General features: G+C 40.9%; 1 protein-coding gene across 3 annotated transcripts in view; it reads right to left on the bottom strand.

Moving 5' to 3' along the window:
- Dym (dymeclin) overlaps nucleotides 1–18,639 on the bottom strand; it is a 522,785-nt gene that overhangs the window by 413,892 nt on the left and 90,254 nt on the right. For all 3 annotated transcript variants that reach the window (XM_045142835.1, XM_045142833.1, XM_045142834.1), the window contains exons 3-5: nucleotides 7,135–7,187; nucleotides 3,659–3,752; nucleotides 1,757–1,890 (exon numbers count right to left, since the gene is read on the bottom strand). In XM_045142835.1, coding sequence (XP_044998770.1) covers nucleotides 1,757–1,890; nucleotides 3,659–3,752; nucleotides 7,135–7,187 — 281 coding nt within the window. The remainder of the gene's footprint in view (nucleotides 1–1,756; nucleotides 1,891–3,658; nucleotides 3,753–7,134; nucleotides 7,188–18,639) is intronic.

Genomic DNA, 18,639 nt, shown 5'->3' with positions numbered 1-18,639 from the left:
GAGGCTAAGGCACCTGGCACTGGATCTCCTTAAGAGTCAGGTGCCCATCCCCATTGAAGGCTTCAGTTTAAGACTAAACAGATATGGCCAGCACCAGCAAGCAGAGAAACAAGACATCTGAAGTACTTGCAGATACCAGCAACAGGCTTAGAACTCTATGGATCTCAAGTGTGAGATACATGACACAGGAGAAAAGATAAACAGCAGTACTCCTCTGTGAACAATGGAGTACTGGCACCCAGAGAGAAGAAAAGCTGCACTGAGGACAAAGGACAATGGAAACAATGTGTATCCCAGTTTTGCCTAGGGCTGGCTTTGTTCCTTTAACTAATTCTGAAAGGCTTGAAAGAGTGGAAAGCACAGCCCCTACAGTGATATATAAACTCTCTTTAATGATCTGCCACCACATCATGTATAGCCCACAGGAAAATGTTCAAACACAAAATACTCAAAAATTTAGATTACAACCTAAGAGCTACCAACAGTCCCACAACTCTCATGAAGACTGCTTTGCTGGAAACGTCAAATGATCACAGCAGTATTACAACAGATTACCATAAAGGAAAATGCTGCATGCTGTAATGAGCCAACTGTCCCAAATGGTCCTCTCTTTAGGTAAATTCAACCATTAAACAATGTGTGCTACTATGTATTAGCTATTCCTAAGCAGTCTTTCTTTCACATGGCTAATTCAGTTCATAGATCAGCTGATGCTCTTAGTTACTCCACGATGATGTCCTATTTTTCCCATTGCTATTATTTGGAGAATTAATGTTATTAAAGCATTATAAATTGTAGGAAGTTCATAAAGAATCATAAAGGGCTTACATTAGGGATCAGAGGCAGAAATCTTAAACCAAGGACATGTGAGACTGAGACAAAAATAATTACACATGCCCAAAACAGTGAGACCTTAACCTTGAAAAGACAACTCACTGGATATTTATTAGTCTGGTGGACACAGAAGGAAATCAATGGTGCATATAAGGAACATTAGAGAGCATCTGAAAAATCCCTGATCTCAGACCCCAAGCAGGTTTAAACCATGTGTTCTCCAAATCTTGTACTAAGACAATGTTGGCCACTTGGCTCAATGATGGAAAAAAGCAGCTTATTAAAGGTTTTGGGCTTTCTCTAAATATTCTTTCTCCTTTGCATCTCTTTGGCAGCTCACTGTCAATAACGTTCCAGTATTGTTTAGCTAAAAGAGCTTTGTTATAAAATAAATACCAAATAAAAAAAATTACCTACAGCTTCTGGCAAGCTAAAATTTTATGTTAACAACATGTAAGCAGGTAATCATAATTTGTTACATGACATCATGAATGTAAATTAGATTCAACTCTTTTTTTTTTTGGTTTTTAGAGGTAGAGTCTCACTCTAGCCGAGGCTGACCTGGAATTCACTATGTAGTCTCAGGGTGGCCTCGAACTCACGGCCATCCAGCTACCTCTGCTTCATGAGTGCTGGGATTAAAAGAGTGTGACACCATGCCCAGCTCAACTCTTTTCTTAATAGGTTAATAGATTTGTCACTATACTTAATTCTCAAGTTTTACTTTTTAAACTTCTTTCTTTCACGCATGAAGAAGTCAAATGAATAACAGTTTACTCTTATTGGTGCTCTTATTAAAAAGAATGGAAGCTTAGACAGGAAAAATAGAATTTTGAAAATTATACTTTTAGTCTCAAATCCGAGCCCTTTTTGTTATACCAGCTGTTCTAAGAACACGCTTAAATCTTCAGTCAGTACTTACCATAGCTGCCAAGGGACTTGTCTTCATATACAAAATGAAGCTGTAACTCCTCTTCTGACATCTGACAGAAGAATACTTTCAGCAAACAGCAAATAATAAACAGGGCATTATGTGTCTGCCAAATGAAGATGTGGCTAGAAAGGAAAAACCAAAATTACCCAAGAATCAGTATTTATCCATAAGCAAGATCACTTTATTCATAGTTTGTGACATCTTTACAATTTGTGAGTAATTTTGCCTAGCCTACCTATATAACAATGTCCATATCTTTCCATTACATTGAGCAAGTAATACTTAGTGCACTTTACCCCATATTTCATTTGTATAACTTAGACACAAAAGATACTTAATAGAAATAGCTGTGTATATAAGTATGATTGCTACTCACTTTTTGTTCTCTGTGAGTACGCACGTTTGTGTGTGTGTACTGTGGAATGTGTGTGACATGTGTGCACCCCATTTGGATATGCAGAGGCCAAAGAAGCATCAGGTGTCCTCCCCTATCACCCCTCACACTGTTTCCTTGCGATAAGTCTCTCAACCCAGAGCTACAGGGTTTGGGGGGGTTTTGTTTGTTTTGTTTTGTTTTCGGGGTAGGGTCTCACTCTAGCCCAGGCTGACCTGGAAGTCACTACGTAGTCTCAGGGTGGCCTCAAACCCATGGCAATCCTCCTACCTCTGCCTCCTGAGTGCTGGGATTAAAGACGTGTGCTACCACACCGGGCTTAGAGCTACAGTTTTTTGTGAGCAACAGTGATAGCTCAAATCTCTATTCTTTACAGGACTGAGAATACATGCATCCATGGCTATGCTCAAATGTTGACATGAGTGCTAAGGAATCAAACTTGGGCAAATCAGGCCCTCGCAAAGCCTCATGCTTTAGAAGCAAAGACTCTTACTTACTGAGCCACTTCCCATCCACAACTCTTTGGTCTTAACTTTATAATTGTCCCACATAAATACAATTCAAGAGAAAAGTGCTAAAACCTATGGTAACATAGAAAATATACAAATATATAACTAAAATTTTAAGTGCAGCATTAATAGCAACACAATGCAGTATTTGTTATTTGTATTACTGATGTGTCATAGAAAAACTTTAACTGGATTCAATATGATTTATTTAGGAAAAAGGCTGTGTAGAACCTTTTAAAAAGACTGATCTTGGGCTGGAGAAATGGCTTAGTAGTTAAGGCACTTGCCTGCAAAGGCAAAGAACCCAAATTCAATTCCCCAGGACACACATAAGCCAGATGCACAAGGTGGCACATGCATCTGGAGTTTGTAGCAGCTAGAGGCCCTGGAGCCCCATTTTCTCTCTCTCTCTGTCTCTTTCTCTCTAATAAATAAAAAAATAAATTAAAATAAAAAGACTAGTCTTGAAAAAAACATTTCGTAAGAACTGTACACAGTGGCTCACACTTGAAATCCCAGCACTTTGGAGGCTACAGCAAGAGAACTGCAATAAAATTGAATTTAGCGTGAACCACACAGTGAGTTTCAGACCAGTACAGACTAGTATAGAGACAAAATACACATACATTATATACACGTTACATATATACCCATTATTTTGTATTATATATTTGATGCATTATATATATAAAAACATGTACAATGATAGACATGAACATGGTATAATAAAATCCATTATTTTATATGCTAAGGCAAAAATTAACTTAAAAATTTAATTCAAATAATAATTAAATCATTATTAATCTTAAGGAAAATAATTCTAATAATTGACCAAAATGTTGAACTCAACCAAATTCTAGAATGTATAATTTCATACCTTACTCCCTTAATAAAGAGAGTAATTCCTTCATGAGGCTTTCAAACAATCAGTATATTGTCATCATATTACTAAATATAAAGTTAATATAACTTATTCAGCCAGCTTACTTTTGACATTCTGCTGAAAGTTTGAGTTCTTTGGTTCTAGAAAGGAAGACTTTAATTAGGGCACCAAAATTTCCAGTTCGAGGATTGTTTTCAACTGCAAGGAAGAAAAAGAGGATTTTAAAAGTTAGCATTAAGAACTGAAATCCAAATGAGCATATCATATCATTTATAAAGGCAAATGTCAGGGGCTGGGAGATAGCCCCTGGTAAAGTGGGTAGAGTGCTAGCCACTGAAGCATGAGGACCCAAGTTCAATCCCTAATACCCAAATACATTGTGAACTCCTGATCTTTGTGTCCACCTCCCAAGCTCACCCAATGCCCAGTTTAAATTGGAATGATTTTTTTTTAATCTTAGCTATACCACTGTGTTATTTTTGTTTTCTTTTGTTTTTCATGGTATGGTCTCACTCTAGCCTAGGCTGAGCTGTGTTGTTTTTTTTTTTAATGTTTATTTATTAGAGTCAAGAGAGAAGGAGAGAGAGAGAGAGAGAGAGAGAGAGAGAGAGAGAGAGAGAGAGAGAGGAAGGAAGGGAGGGAGAATGGGTGTGCCAAGGTTTCCAGCCACTGCAAATGAACTCCAGATGTGTGCGCCCCTTGTGCATCTGCCTAACATGGGTCTAGGGGAACTGAACCTGGGTCCTTTGGCTTTGCAGGCAAACACCTTAACCGCTAAGCCATCCCTCCAGCCCAACTGTGTTATTTTTAAATGACAAACTTATGTCTTTTGTTCACCTCAAAAATATTTATTTATGAGGCTGGGAAGATAATTCTGTGGTTAAAGGCACTGGCTTGCAAAGCCTGCCAGCCTAGGTTCAATTCCGCAAGCACCCAGGTAAAGCCAAACAGGCCTTCATTTGCAGTGGTAACCCTGCACATATACATATAAATAACTATACACACATATAAATAACTAATCTTTTTTAAAGAATCTGTGGGTGGGTGTGCACACCCAAGCCACAGAGCATTATAGAGGTCAGGGAACAAAATGGAGGTGTCTGTGCACAACCTTCTTTAAGATAGCATCTCTTGCTGCTGAAAACCAAATGGCAAGACTTCAAATAAATATTAGACTACCTGGCCCATGAGAGATTTGAATTCTCCTGGCTCTGCCTCTATAGTCCTAGAAGCGTGTGCCATTTTGCATCCTGCTAGGAACTGAACCTGGGCCAGCAGACTTTGCAAGCAAGGGTCTTTAGCAACTGAGCCATCTCCCAAGTCCTGTCAAGTTTTTTGTTTTTTAAATATTTATTTAAGAGAAAAAGGGAAGGAGAGATAATGGACATGCTAGAGCCTCCTGCCACTACAAATGAACTCCAGACACATATACACTTTGTGAAATCTGGCTTTACATGCATACTAGGGAACTGAACCCAGGCTGTCAGGCCTTTAACTACTGAGCAATCTTACCAGTCCTGTCAAAAGTATTTTTGTTGTTGTTGATTGAGGTAGGGTCTCATGCTAGCCCAGGTTGACCTAGAATTCACTACGTAGTCTCAGGGTGGCCTTGAACTCACAGTGACCCTCCTACCTCAGCCTCCCGTGTGCTGGGACTAAAGGCGTGCGCCACCACACCTGGCACAAAAGTACTTTTCATATTGTTACTTAGTATTTATTTACAAGGAGGGAGAAAGAAAGAGAAAGTATGAGTGAGAATGGACACGCCAAGGGCTTCCTCTTGCTGTGAACTAACTCCAGATGCATGGGCCAATTTCTGCATCTGGATTTACATGGGTCCTAGGGAATTGAACCCAAGGCTTTCAGGCTTTGCAAACACGCACCTTAACTGCTGAGCCATCTCTCCAGCCCCAAAGTATTTTTAATGACACATTTCTGATATAATCTCAATTGAATATATAAATATTAACTGTGCTCTCAATGATATTTTCTAAATGTAAATTCATGGAGTAACTCTAAAACAACATAAAAATAACAAGTGTGAGCAATCACTGTACTTTAACATTGTTTCTTTTTTTAAATATATTTTATTTATCTGTTTGAGAGAAAGAGGGAGAGAGGGAATGAGAAAGAGAGAGAGAATGGGTGTGCCACAACTTCTAGCCACTGCAAATAAACTCCAGACACAGGCACCGCTTGTGCATCTGGCTTACATGGGTCCTGAAGAGTCAAATCAGGATCCTTTAGCTTTGCTTGCAAACGCTTTAACTGCTGAGCCATCTCTCCAGCCCCTTTAGCATTATTTCATAATACATACGAACAGGCTGGGTGTGGTGGCACACACCTTTAATCCCAGCACTTGGAGGGCAGAGGTGGGAGGATTGCCATGAGTTCGAGGCCTGAGACTACACAGTGAATTCTAGGTCAGCCTGGTCTAGAACAAGACCCTACCTGAAAAAAAAAAAAAAATACACACACACACACACACACACACACACACAAATATATGAACAAATATTGTTTCCTATGTTATAAAAGCTCAAGGTCACGTTATATGTGGGAATTAAGATTCAGCTAGTAAACAGCAGAGCTAAAATGAAGATCATGAAATTCCAGATCTCATGCTTTTAAAGAAGTTTATTATTCATTTGTATTTGTGTGTGAGTGCAGGGTGCATATGTACATGCCATAGTGCACAGACATGTTACGGTCAGAGGACAAGTTTCAGGTAAGTTGTTTCTCTCTCTGGACTCTGGCTCTAGTGTTGCTTTGCTGCGCTCACCACAAGCTTCCAGGAAATGCTGTCTCTGACTCCCATCATGTAGTCAGCGCTGGGATTACAGCTTCCTGCTTTTTACATAGGGGTCCATGGATCAAACTCAGATACTCCAGCTTGAGGGATGAGCGAGTGCTGTATGCACCGACCTATGTCACAGCCCAATTCCATGCTTTTCACCATCATATCAAGTTATTATAGAGAGGCTTCCTAATATGTTGGAATGGGTAATGATTCTTATGGTTAAGATACTCATGACATAAGCAGTCAAGTTGGCAAATCACAGTGCAAATGGTAAATTCTATGCTAACTGTCCATAACAATTATTTTTATGAAGAACAAGCTAAGAGTGCCTATGGCTTGGCAGGGTTCACCTAAGACTATAAACAAACTAATCATGAGCTAAATGAATACTACACTGATATGTACTAACTTAACAGAGACTTCAAGCAGCATTAATGTAGCCCATGAATAGAAGTAACTACTGCTCACTATCTCTAAAAGAAAAAAGAGTAACTATTGCTATTATTAGCACCACAATCAAGAATACATCACAGCTGTGTGTGGAGGCACACGCCTTTAATCCCAGCACTTGGGAGGCAGAGGTAGGAGGATTGCCATGAGTTCAAGGCCACCCTGAGATGACAGAGTTAATTCCAGGTCAGCCTGGACCAGAGTGAGACCCTACCTCGAAAAAAAAAAAAAAAACAGAATACATCACTAGTTTAACTCATACTACACTATCAAAAATTTTAACAGAAATGTTTAAAAAGATGTCTGTCTCCTTCTCCACTGTGCCATTACCTAAAGACTTGCAGACTGAAACGGTTCTCTCTTCCAACAGCTTCAATTCAGTACTATGGAGACAAAAGAAGAAAGATAATTTATAACGACAATACTAAATTGGTACACACCTGTTGAACCAATGTATTAATAGAAAAAAATAAAAGAAAATATGGTAAGCAAAGTAAACAATAAAATCAGCAATATATAATGAAGCTTCAAATTTCAATATATATAAGAGATCTGCTGTAATTGTCAATGTGACATAATTAAAAAGGAAAAGGTTGGGATGCTATGCCTTTCAGGCCCTGAACTAGGAAGGGATCACTCCAAAATAGGGTGCACATGGAATAGGCTTCATATGCCCAATTCCCAACCAGCATGGACAATGGAATTATATTTTTTTAAATTTATTTATTTTGAGAGAGAAAGAGGCAGAGAGACAGAGACAAAATGGGCACACCAGGGCCTACAGCCACTGTGAACAAAGTCCAGACACGTGCGCCCCCTTGTGCACACATGCGACACTGTGGACTTGCACCACTGTGAGTCTGGCTACATGGGACCTGGAAAGTTAAACATGAGTTCTTAGACTTTGCAGGAAAGTGCCTTAACTGCTAAGCCATCTCTCCAGCCCTGCTATTATGTTTTTAGAAGACATGTGAGGTATAGTATCTATGATACTTTTTTTGTTTCCTTGTTTGTTTGTTTTCGAGGTAGGGTTTCACTCTAGTCCAGGCTGTCCTGCAATTCACTATGTAGTCTCAGGTAGCCTCGAAGTCACAGGAGATCCTCCTACCTCTGCCTCCCAAGTGCTGGGATTAATAGCATGCAACACCATGCCCAGCTGTGATATTTTTCACATAGTTAATCAAAAGCCAGGCACAGTGGCTCATACCTGTAGTTCCCAGCATATAGGAGTCTTAGGCAAAAGGATTGCCATCCATAAAGTACAAGCCTGCCTGGGCTATATTCTGAGTCTCAAGACAGTCTGGGCTACAATGTATGACCCTATCTCAACACCCCCTGGTTACCTACAGAAAAATTAAAAATGGGAAAAAATAATACATATGTTTCAATGATTTATGAACATTTTTAAAAAACCCACAGAGATATAAACACACAGAGATAGAAATAAAGCAACATACAGACAGGAAACAAAAACAACATTTTTAAAAGAAAACCTATGGGAAAGCTATATAACATGTGAATTTGGCAATGTTTTCATAGATATAACACCAAAAGCATAATAGACAAAGAAAAAAATAGAAGGGCTGGACTTTACCAAAACTAAAAAATTCTAGGCATTAAATTCAGAGATTCTCCAAAATAGAGAACAGACTTACAAATTATAAGATACAGGATTGATATCCAGAATATACTTTTAAAATTACATACAAACCACAACCAACCAAGCAAACAAGCAAGAGAGAAGGAGAACACATTCCATTTAAAATGGGCCGAAGAACTGGATAGGGTAATATACATTGCTGCAGTCAGGTTTGTATTGCTGGTAAAAATCACCCAACAAAAAGCAGCTTGTGGGAAAAAAGAGGTTTTATTTTGGCTTATAGATTCAAGGGGATGCTCCACAATGGCAGGAGGAAATGATGGCATGAGCAGAGAGGCTCATCACCCCCTGGCCAACATCAGGTGAACAACAGCAACAGAAGTGTGTGCCCAACACTGGCTATAACACCCATAAGCCCACCCCCAACAATACACTGCCTCCAGGAGGTATTAATTACTGAATCTCCATCAGCTGGGAACCTAACATCCAGAACACCTAGATTTATGGGTACACCTCAATCAAACTACAACATACATGTGCAATCCCAACACTCATAAGAGTCAGGGAGGAAAAACAGGGTCCCAGGCCACTTTGGGCTATATATTTTGAAGAGTCTGTCTCAAACAGCTTGCATAAGAAGACAGCCGGGTGTGGTGGCACACGCCTTTAATCCCAGCACTCGGGAGGCAGAGGTAGGAGGATTGCCATGAGTTCAAGGCCACCCTGAGATGACAGAGTTAATTCCAGGTCAGCCTGGACCAGAGTGAGACCCTACCTCGAAAAAACAAAGAAAAAAAAAAAGCTTGCATAAGAAGAGAGGAGAAGGTGAAGGAGCAATGAAAAGAGGGAGGTAAGGAAAGAAAGCCAATAAATGAACAATACTATAAACTGGGCATGGTGGTGCATGACTTTAATCCCAGCACTAGGAAGGCTGAGGAAGGAGGATCCATGTGAGTTCAAGGCCACCTTGAGACTACATAGTGAACTCCAAGTCAGCCTAGGCAAGAGTGAGATCCTACCTCAAAAAATCAAAACAAATCAGAGACATTTATCATACTAATAACTGGGGGCTAACTCCACAATGCACGACCCATTTTCAATAACAAGGAGGGTCTAATGGGAGGGGGTAGATCACAGATGAGCCTAAATAATGGTACCAAACTGCCTGTATTTACTGAAAAGAAAACTAATAAATTAAATTAAAAAAAAATCAAAACAAACAAAAAAAAAGAACAGTATTGTATGATTTCTCTTATATATGACTTCCAAGTCTCAAGTTCATAAAGGAAGAAAGTGGAATAGTGGTGGGCAATGTTTGGGGAAGAGACAATGGGGGAAGATGGATAATGCTCTGTAGGAGTTGAAGTTGAAGAAAATGATAACATTCTGGAGATGAATGATGGTACTAGTTATAAAACACTGTGGGTTGCTGCTCAGTGCAGTCACATTGAGGAGACCAGCCCAGTGCTAGGGCCTGAGTTAGACACAGGGGCAGTGGGTCTTGTAGACACAGGTACTATCCTTTTCTCTGAGGACAGATACCTGGAAAGAAAGGAAAGGTTAAGTACGTACCCTTTCAGCACAGTGTAAACCCATACTTGGTGCCATGTGCTTTTCTTTGACCTAGTCAAGATTTAAAAAACAACAATTTGAGGGTTGGAGAGATGGCTCAGAGTTTAAGGTACTTGCTTACAAAGCCTAAAGACCTGGGTTCAATTCCCCAGTACTTTTCTTTGACCTGGACAAGGTTTAAAAATAACAATTTAAGGATTGAAGAGATGCCTCCCCAGTACCCACATAAACTGGAGACCCTGGCATGCCCATTCTTTATCTCTCTTCTATCTCCCTCTCAGTTTGAAAATAAGAAAATACCTTAAGAAATAAAATTATAACACACTATGGGGACTTTCTGTTAAGATGGCTACTTAATAGCTACATCAAGGCAGCATGGGAGAGATAATAAAGGAGTAAAAGACACCACAATATACTCTCATATTAAAAAACTGAAGGTGCATAAGGGATTTTCAACCACAGCAAAGAAACAAAAGAGACCCAAAGCTTCTAACAAGCATTAAAGAGCCAAAAGCAGCTCCTGCTGCAGTACCGGTCCCAGTCCGGGTCTCTGGGAAGAGCTACACACCCAAGCAGCAGGAGCAGAACAAGGATTGGGGATTCCCCACTCACACCAGCCTCCTCACAAACTCAAACACCTGATGGAGAAGACAGCAGGAATGAGCTGAGCAGCTCCCGAGGAAGAAGATCATGGAGACCAGCTACACAGCTCCGGTAGAACTTCAGGAACTTTCTACAGCCTCCCTTTCCCCAACCACCAACCCAGAAACCACTGGAGACCTGGGGAAGGGATCTCAGCTACACAACAACTAATACAGGCAATCAGAGTAGTAGACCCACCAACCCAGTCAGCCTAGCCAAGCCCACAGCACTAAAAAGAGGAACCTAAGCAGACATGCAGCATAGGTGAGACCAAAGCCATCCCAAAAGTTAAAAGAGCCTACTACCCTGTGTCAGTACCTGCCCCACAGTCTACACTGGAAGGGCAGGTTATGTGTTAGATTTGATTAATGGCTATTTTTGCCATTCTTAAATAAGCTGTATTTGGGGTTACCCTTTATTGCTGAATTATCACAGTGCCTTTGTCTTCTTCAGTCATTCTTGGGGCACAGTCTCATCTGGCCCGAGGCTAACCTGGAACCTTTTACAGACCAGAAATATGAAGCTCCCAGTTAGAAGAATTAAGGGTGTGGGACAACACACACACCCTTGGGACTTTGACTTTGTTAGATTATCTGTCTGTTTTAATACCCACTCTTACATAAATCCTGTGTCAGTTTTGAATGAGTATGCACATTGCTCAGCTGAATTTTAAAATATGCCTATTTTGCTCTACCCAGCCTACTAGAATACTTACATAGTAAACAACCCCAACACTAAGAGTCACTTCTGCTGTTACTTTGGGAGTAATATAAGAGCCACATGTGGAACATTAAGTTCCTATCCTAAAGATATGCAACGTCAAATACACACAATTAAGACTACTGCTGATAATTGGAAATCCCAAGCAGTAAATTAATCCAATAGAAAAAACTCTACATTGTACTGTAAGAAACACAAGAAAATTAAATAATATAATTCCACCAAAAATTATAAATCCAGTATGTACCTGTACAAGGATGAAAATAGATCCTTTTCTCTCAGTGTGCAAAAGAATTAAATCCAAATGGATCAAACACCTTAATAACAGACCTGAAACTCAGAAACTGCTAGAGGAAAAAATAGGGGAAACCCTTCAACATATTAGTATTGGCAAAGACATTCTGAAAATAACCCCAATTGCTCAGGCAATAAAACCACAGATCAACCATGGGAACCTCATGAAATTACAAAGCTTTTGTATGGCAAAGGACACTGTGAATAGAGCAAAGAGGCAACCTATAAAATGGGAGAAAATCTTTACTAGCTATACATCTGATAGAAGATTAATATCTAGGATATACAAAGAACTCAAAAAATTAAATAATAAGAAATGAAACAACCCAATTAAAAAATGAGCTATGCAATTCACAATAGCTGGGAAATGGAACCAGCCTACATGTCCTTCAACTGATGAGTAGATAATGAAGATATGGCACATTTATACAATGGAGTTCTACTCAGCAGTAAAGAAAAATGAAGTTATGAAATTTGCAGGAAAATGGATGGAGCTGAAAAGGATTATACTAACTCAGGCTCAGAAGCCAAATGTCACATGTTCTCTCTCATATGTGGATCCTAGCTAAAGAAGATTGGGCTCCTGTGTGAGAAGGAGGAAATCTTAGTAGCCAAGGCCAGTAAGCTAGAAAGGAGATATAAAGGGAATAGAAAGAGAGGGAGGGGGTACTTAATAGGATGGTATTGTATATATGTAAGTAGAAGAACAGATTAATGGGAGTGAAAAGGCCAAACGTGAGGTCAGGGGAAGAGATGAAGTAAAGGAAAGGTGGAAGGAGGGCTAATCAAAATTTAAGAGGATATAAATAAAACATATGGAATCCTACCTTTTTGAACAATGGAACACTCAGGAGCCATAGATTGTTGCTAGAAAATTTTCAGTGCCAGGGATGGGATACCTTCCAGTGAGTTGTTGGCCACGGAGGTCCCTCATACCCCCAAAACATTATAGGCCACTGCTGAGGCCCTTTGTTTCCCACCAGGAATAAATGGTAAGACCCTATTGCTGAAGACTCCACATACTTGGGCTGCAAGGCCACTGAGAAATCCTGCTGGAACTGAACTGATAACCTCCTCCATGTAGACCAGCTGACAGAAAGCTGGAAGAAGCCATTCTACATGCAGTTCAATGGGAGAAAGAGATACCACCAGTGAAGATACTCAACAGTGGACACTGCAAGCCTTATATTTGGTCAACCAGGCCAAATGAGCCAACGGATGCAATAGTGGCATGTCTATCATGGTGGAAACCAACTGCCCTCTAGTTGGAGTGGAGGCCCACTCCATGGGAGGGAATACATCCCTGATACTGAAAACTTAAAACAGAGGTAGTCATGCGCCCTAGGGGTGTAACGTCTGCTGCTGTCTGGCTAAATGTATATACTATGCTTATCAAACTGCCCAGTAAGCACTTCTCTTAAGGTTCATAACCTTATATTAATGCTACTCTCACTTTTTGTAGAGAATCTTCTCTTTTCAGATGGCAGTGACCTTGGGATGACTGAGAAGGTATCATAGTGCTGGAAAGAAGTGACCACAGTGCTAAGTACTGCAGTATCTCTATCATACCTTCCAAGGCTCAGGGTCTAATGAGGAAAAGGTGGCAGAAAGAATGTAAGAGCCAAAGGAAAGGTAGGACTCCATATAACATGCTCCCTCCAGACACAAAATGGCCTGGATATCCATGACCTCACAGTGCCTGACACTACCTACACAAGACCATAAGAGGAGGAAAAGATGACATCAAAATAAAAGAGACTGATTGAGAAGGAGAGGAGAGGGGAGAGGAGGGAATGGAGAATGGAGTTTCAAAGAAGAAAGTGGGGGGGGAGGGTATTACCATGGGATATTTTTTATAATCATGGAAGATGTTAATAATAATAAAAACCTGGGGCTGGAGAAACGGCTTAGCAGTTAAGCGCTTGCCTATGAAGCCTAAGGACCTAGGTTCGAGGATCCATTCCCCAGGACCCACGTTAGCCAGATGCACAAGGGGGCGCACGCGTCTAGAGTTCATCTGCAGTGGCTGGAGGCTCTGGCACGCCCTTTCTCTCTCTTTCTCTGCCTTTTTTTCTCTGTTGCTCTCAAATAAATAAAAACAAACAATTTAAAAATAAAAATCTGGGGAAAAATGAGCTATGGAACTAAAGAGAGAGTTCTCAAAAGAAGAAATATGGATGGCATATAAGCATCTAAAAAAAGTTCTACATCCCTAGTCATCAGGGAAATGCAGATTAAAACTACATTGAGATTCCATCTCACTCCTCTCAGACTGGCTACCACCATGAAAACAAATGACCATAAATGCTGGCGAAGATGTGGAAAAAGAGGAATGCAATCTGGTCCAGCCACTGTGGAAATCAGTGTGGAGGTTCCTGAGACAGCGAAAAACAGATCTACCATCTGACCCAGGTATAGCACTCCTAGGCATATATCCTAAGGACTCATGTCATTACCTTAGAGATACTTGCTCAACCATGCTTATTGCTGCTCAATTCACAATAGCTAAGAAATGGATCCAGCCTAGATGTCCCTAACCTGAGTGGATAATGAAGATGTGGCACATTTACACAATGGAGCTCTACTCAGCAGTAAAGAAAAATGAAAGAGAAAGGAAGGGAAGAGGGTACTTAATAGGTTGGTATGGTATATATGTAAGTACAATGATTGAGATGGGGAGGTACTATGATGAAGAATGGAATTTCAAAGGGGAAAGTGTGAGGGAGGGAGGTATTACCATGGGATATTTTTTATAATTATGGAAAATGTTAATAAAAATTGTGAAAAGAAAAAAAAAATAAAAATGAACTTATGAAATTTGCAGGAAAACAGATGGATCTGGAAAGGATTATACTAAGTGAGGTAACCCAGGCCCAGAAAGCCAAACATCACATGTTCTCTCTCATATGTGGATCTTACTTCTATGTGAGTTGGAATAAAACTCAGTAGCAGAGACCAGTAAGCTAGAAAGGAGATATAAAGGAAAGAGAAAGGAAGGGAGGGGGAACTTAATAGGATGGTATTGTATATATGTAAGTAGAAGAACAGATTAATGGGGGTGAAAAGGCCCAAGTGAAGTTAGGGGAAGAGACTGAGTAAAGGAAAGGTGGAGGGAGGGCTAATCAAAATCTAAGAGGATATAAATCACTCAGATGGAAAACTACTTTTTTGGACAATGGAACACTCAGAAGCCATAGATTGTTACTAGAAAATTTTCAGTGCCAGGGATGGGATACCTTCCTTTGAGTTGTTCACCAGAGAAGTCCCTGATAGCCCCAAAACAATACAGGCCATTGCCAAGGCCCTTGGTTTCCCACGAGGAATAGTGTAGGACCCTATTACTTAAGACTCCACACACTTAGGCTGTAAGGTCACTGAGAAATCCTGCTGGAACTGAGCTGAAAACCTCCTACATGTAGATCAATTGACAGAAAGCTGGAAAAAGCTATGCTGTATGCAGTTCAATGGAAGAGAGAGCAAAATTACCAGTGAAGATACTCAACAGTGGACACTGCAAGCCTTAAACTTGGCCAGCCATGCAAATGAACCAACAGGTGCAATAGTGGCACATCTGTTATGGGGAAACCAACTGCCCTCTAATTGGATTGGAGGCCCACTCCATGGGAGGGAATATATCTCCTATACTGAAAACCTGCAACAGGGGTAGTCATGAGGCCTAAGAGTGCAATGTCTGCTGGTGTCTGGCTACCAAACTGACCAGTAAGCACTTCTTTTAATGTTCATACCCATATATTAAATGTTACTCAACCTTTTGGTTAGAGAACCTTCTCTTTTCACATGGCAGTGGCCTTGAGATGACTCAGAAGGCACCATGGTGCTGAGAAGTGACAGAGGAGTGCTCAGCACTGAAATATCTCTATCACACCTTCCATGGCTCAGGGTCCCTTACGGAAGAGGTGGTGGAAAGAATGTAAGAGCCAAAGGAAGGGCATGACTCCTTACAACATGCTCCTCCAGACACAAAATGGCTTGGATATCCATGACCTCATAGTGCCTGATACTACCTACACAAACCCATCATAATAGGAAGAAAAACTCATGACATCAGGGAAAAAAAATCATGACATCAGAGGTAGGAGGATCACTTTGAGTTCAAGGACTGCATAAAAGAGACTGATTGAGAGGGGGAGGGGATATGATACAGAGTAAAGTTTCAAAGAGGAAAGTGGGGGAGGGAGGGAATTACCATGGGATATTGTTTATAATTATGGGAGTTGTCAATAAAATAAGATAGACAGGAAGGTAGGTAGGTAGGTAGATAGATGATTGATAGATAGATAGATAGATGTACTTTCTAAAAACAAAACTGTTATGCCCAGATCACGTAGTCCCCAAAGACCATCAAGAGAGTCAGACACGTATGCAGCAGCAAAAAGCTTTATTTCAGGCTTAAGCTCAGACTCTTGACTTCACCGAGGCAGTGGATCCATCCAAGAGCCCTGAGCAGCAGGGTGGGGTAGGTTTTTTATAAGGATTTGAACAAAGTAGGGAGAAGTAGGGGAATGGTTACATGATTGGTTGACTTAAGCAGTAACTGCACTTGTATTTTTCTGATAGGCTTAGGATACTGGTGGGCAAAGCTGGTGGGCAGGGGGCTAGGGGGATTCCAAGCAGATTAGGTAACCTTTATTGTGATTGGCTATGTGGACTTGAGGAACTTTAAACAAACTTATTTTAAGCAAACTTATCTATGACCACAGGAACGCATGGTACAGACAGTCTATTCCCCCTTATCAGGAAACTGACCTTGCTGGGAAGCAGAAACTTAGGCCTATTGATGATTCTGAGGCTTATTATGGCTTCCTGAGTCCTTCAAAAACAATTTCTACTCTTCTTGTCTTCAAGGCATACTCCATTCTGAAGTTTAAATTTTGACACATGGGCTAGAGGGATGGCTCAGTGGTTAGGGTGCTTGCCTGCAAAGCCTACTGACCTGGATTAGATTCCCCAGTGCCCATAGGAAGCCAGATTTACAGTGATGCATGTATCTGGAGTTCATCTGCAGTGGTTGGAGGTCCTGGCATACTCATTCTCTCACACTCTTCTCTCTCTCCTCTCTCTTTCTCTCTCCCTCCCTCTCTCTCTCTCTCTCTCTCTCTCTCTCTCTCTCTCTCTCTGTCTCTGCTTACTAATAAATAAAAATACTACTTTTAAAAACATTAACACAGCTGGGTGTGGTGGTACACTCCTTTAATCCCAGCACTCTGGGAGGCAGAGGTGGGAGGATCGTAGTGAGTTCAAGGCCACCTTGAGACTATATAGTAAATTCCAGGTCAGTCTGGACTAAAGCAAGACACTCCCTTGAAACACCCAAAAAAGTGTCAGGCGTGGTGGCGCATACCTTTAATCCCAGCACTTGGAGGGTGGCAGAGATAGGAGGACTACAGTGAGTTCGAGGCCACCAGACACTTCCAGGTCAGCCTGAGCTAAAATGAGACCCAACCTCAAAAAAAATCCAAAAAAGCCAGGCATGGTGGCACACGCCTTTAATCCCAGCACTTGGAAGGCAGAGGTAGGAGGATCACTTTGAGTTCAAGGACTGCATAGTGAATTCCAGGTCAGCCTGGGCTAGAATGAAACCCTACCTCGAAAAACCAAAAAACAAACAAATAAATAAATAATTAAAAATTAACATATATCTTGGCCAAAAGGCTAAGAAGTAATCCAATTTGAAAATCTTTTTTAAGGCTTCTAGTCAAGATGGTGTCCACCTAACCACACCTCAGCTCCTGGGGTAATATCAGGCAAGATCTGTGGGGCTCCAGTACGGGATCAAGACCCAAGAAGATAAACTACCCATTGCAGTTCGGCCTAGGCCCAGCTGAAACCACAGAGGAATTGGGGAAATAAACAAGAGTGCTGCTTCCATGGTGAACCTGGCGCCAGGGGGAAGGAGACAGATACTGAGAACATTCAACACTTACCAAAGCAGAGATCCAGAGGCTACTAAGAGCCCATCACTGAAGTAGACTTAAAATTCACCCAACACGGCTCAGGGAATTTTGTGGAAGAGGGGCCAGTAAGATTGTTAGAGGCATAAGTTGAGACATCATGCCCAGAGCATTGTCTCTTCCCAATAACTGCTGTTTCCACAAGGCATAACCCACTATCACAAGGATGACCTGTGACCCCAATAAGGAAGACCTCTTCGGAAAAGGGGCAGGGATGAGGGAAAGGATGGTACCAACACGTGATGTTTCCATACAAAGTTATCTCTATAACTAATAAAAAGGAAGAAAAAAGAAAGGCTAAAAAGAAGGAAGGAGGGAAAGAGGCTATGTATTTAACATTTAGCATGTTTTCTTTATGAAAAATATTTAGTATTTAATGAAATTTTAGAAATTAATGCACATAAAACACTTCACCACATCCTTTTCAGGTGTTACTATATTTTACAAACACACACAGCTATTAACCATTTTGTATGATTTAATTTTATTTTACTCCTTAGTCTAGTTCTGAAGTTACAGTCATACTCCCAGCATGACTCAGAAAATTTTGCAAAAAGGGGGCAGAAAGATTGTTAGAGCCACAAGTTGGGACCTTTTGCACACAGACATTATCTCCCTCCCCTGCCCCATAATGCATGACACACAACCCCCATGGGGTTGACCTGTGTCCCCAATGAGGAAGGCCTCTTCAGAAAAGGGGCAGGGAGGAGGGAAAGGATGGTACCAACATGTGTTGTTTACATACTAAATACATCCATATCTAATAATTTTTTCAAGTGAAATAGAATAAAGAACATAGTTAATTAAAAAAATTCTTGGGCTGGAGAGATGGCTTAGTGGTTAAATGCTTGCCTGTGAAGCCTAAGGACCCCGGTTCAAGGCTCAGTTCCCCAGGTCCCACGTTAGCCAGATGCACAAGGGGGCGCACGCGTCTGGAGTTCGTTTGCAGAGGCTGGAAGCCCTGGCGAGCCCATTCTCTCCCTCTCCCTCTATCTGTCTTTCTCTCTGTGTCTGTCACTCTCAAATAAATAAATA

Source organism: Jaculus jaculus, chromosome 2 (genome assembly GCF_020740685.1).
Source record: "Jaculus jaculus isolate mJacJac1 chromosome 2, mJacJac1.mat.Y.cur, whole genome shotgun sequence".
In the NCBI taxonomy this organism is placed as follows: domain Eukaryota; kingdom Metazoa; phylum Chordata; class Mammalia; order Rodentia; family Dipodidae; genus Jaculus; species Jaculus jaculus.
Note: the sequence above shows the minus strand (reverse complement) of the source record. Positions and strands in the feature narration are given on the sequence as shown.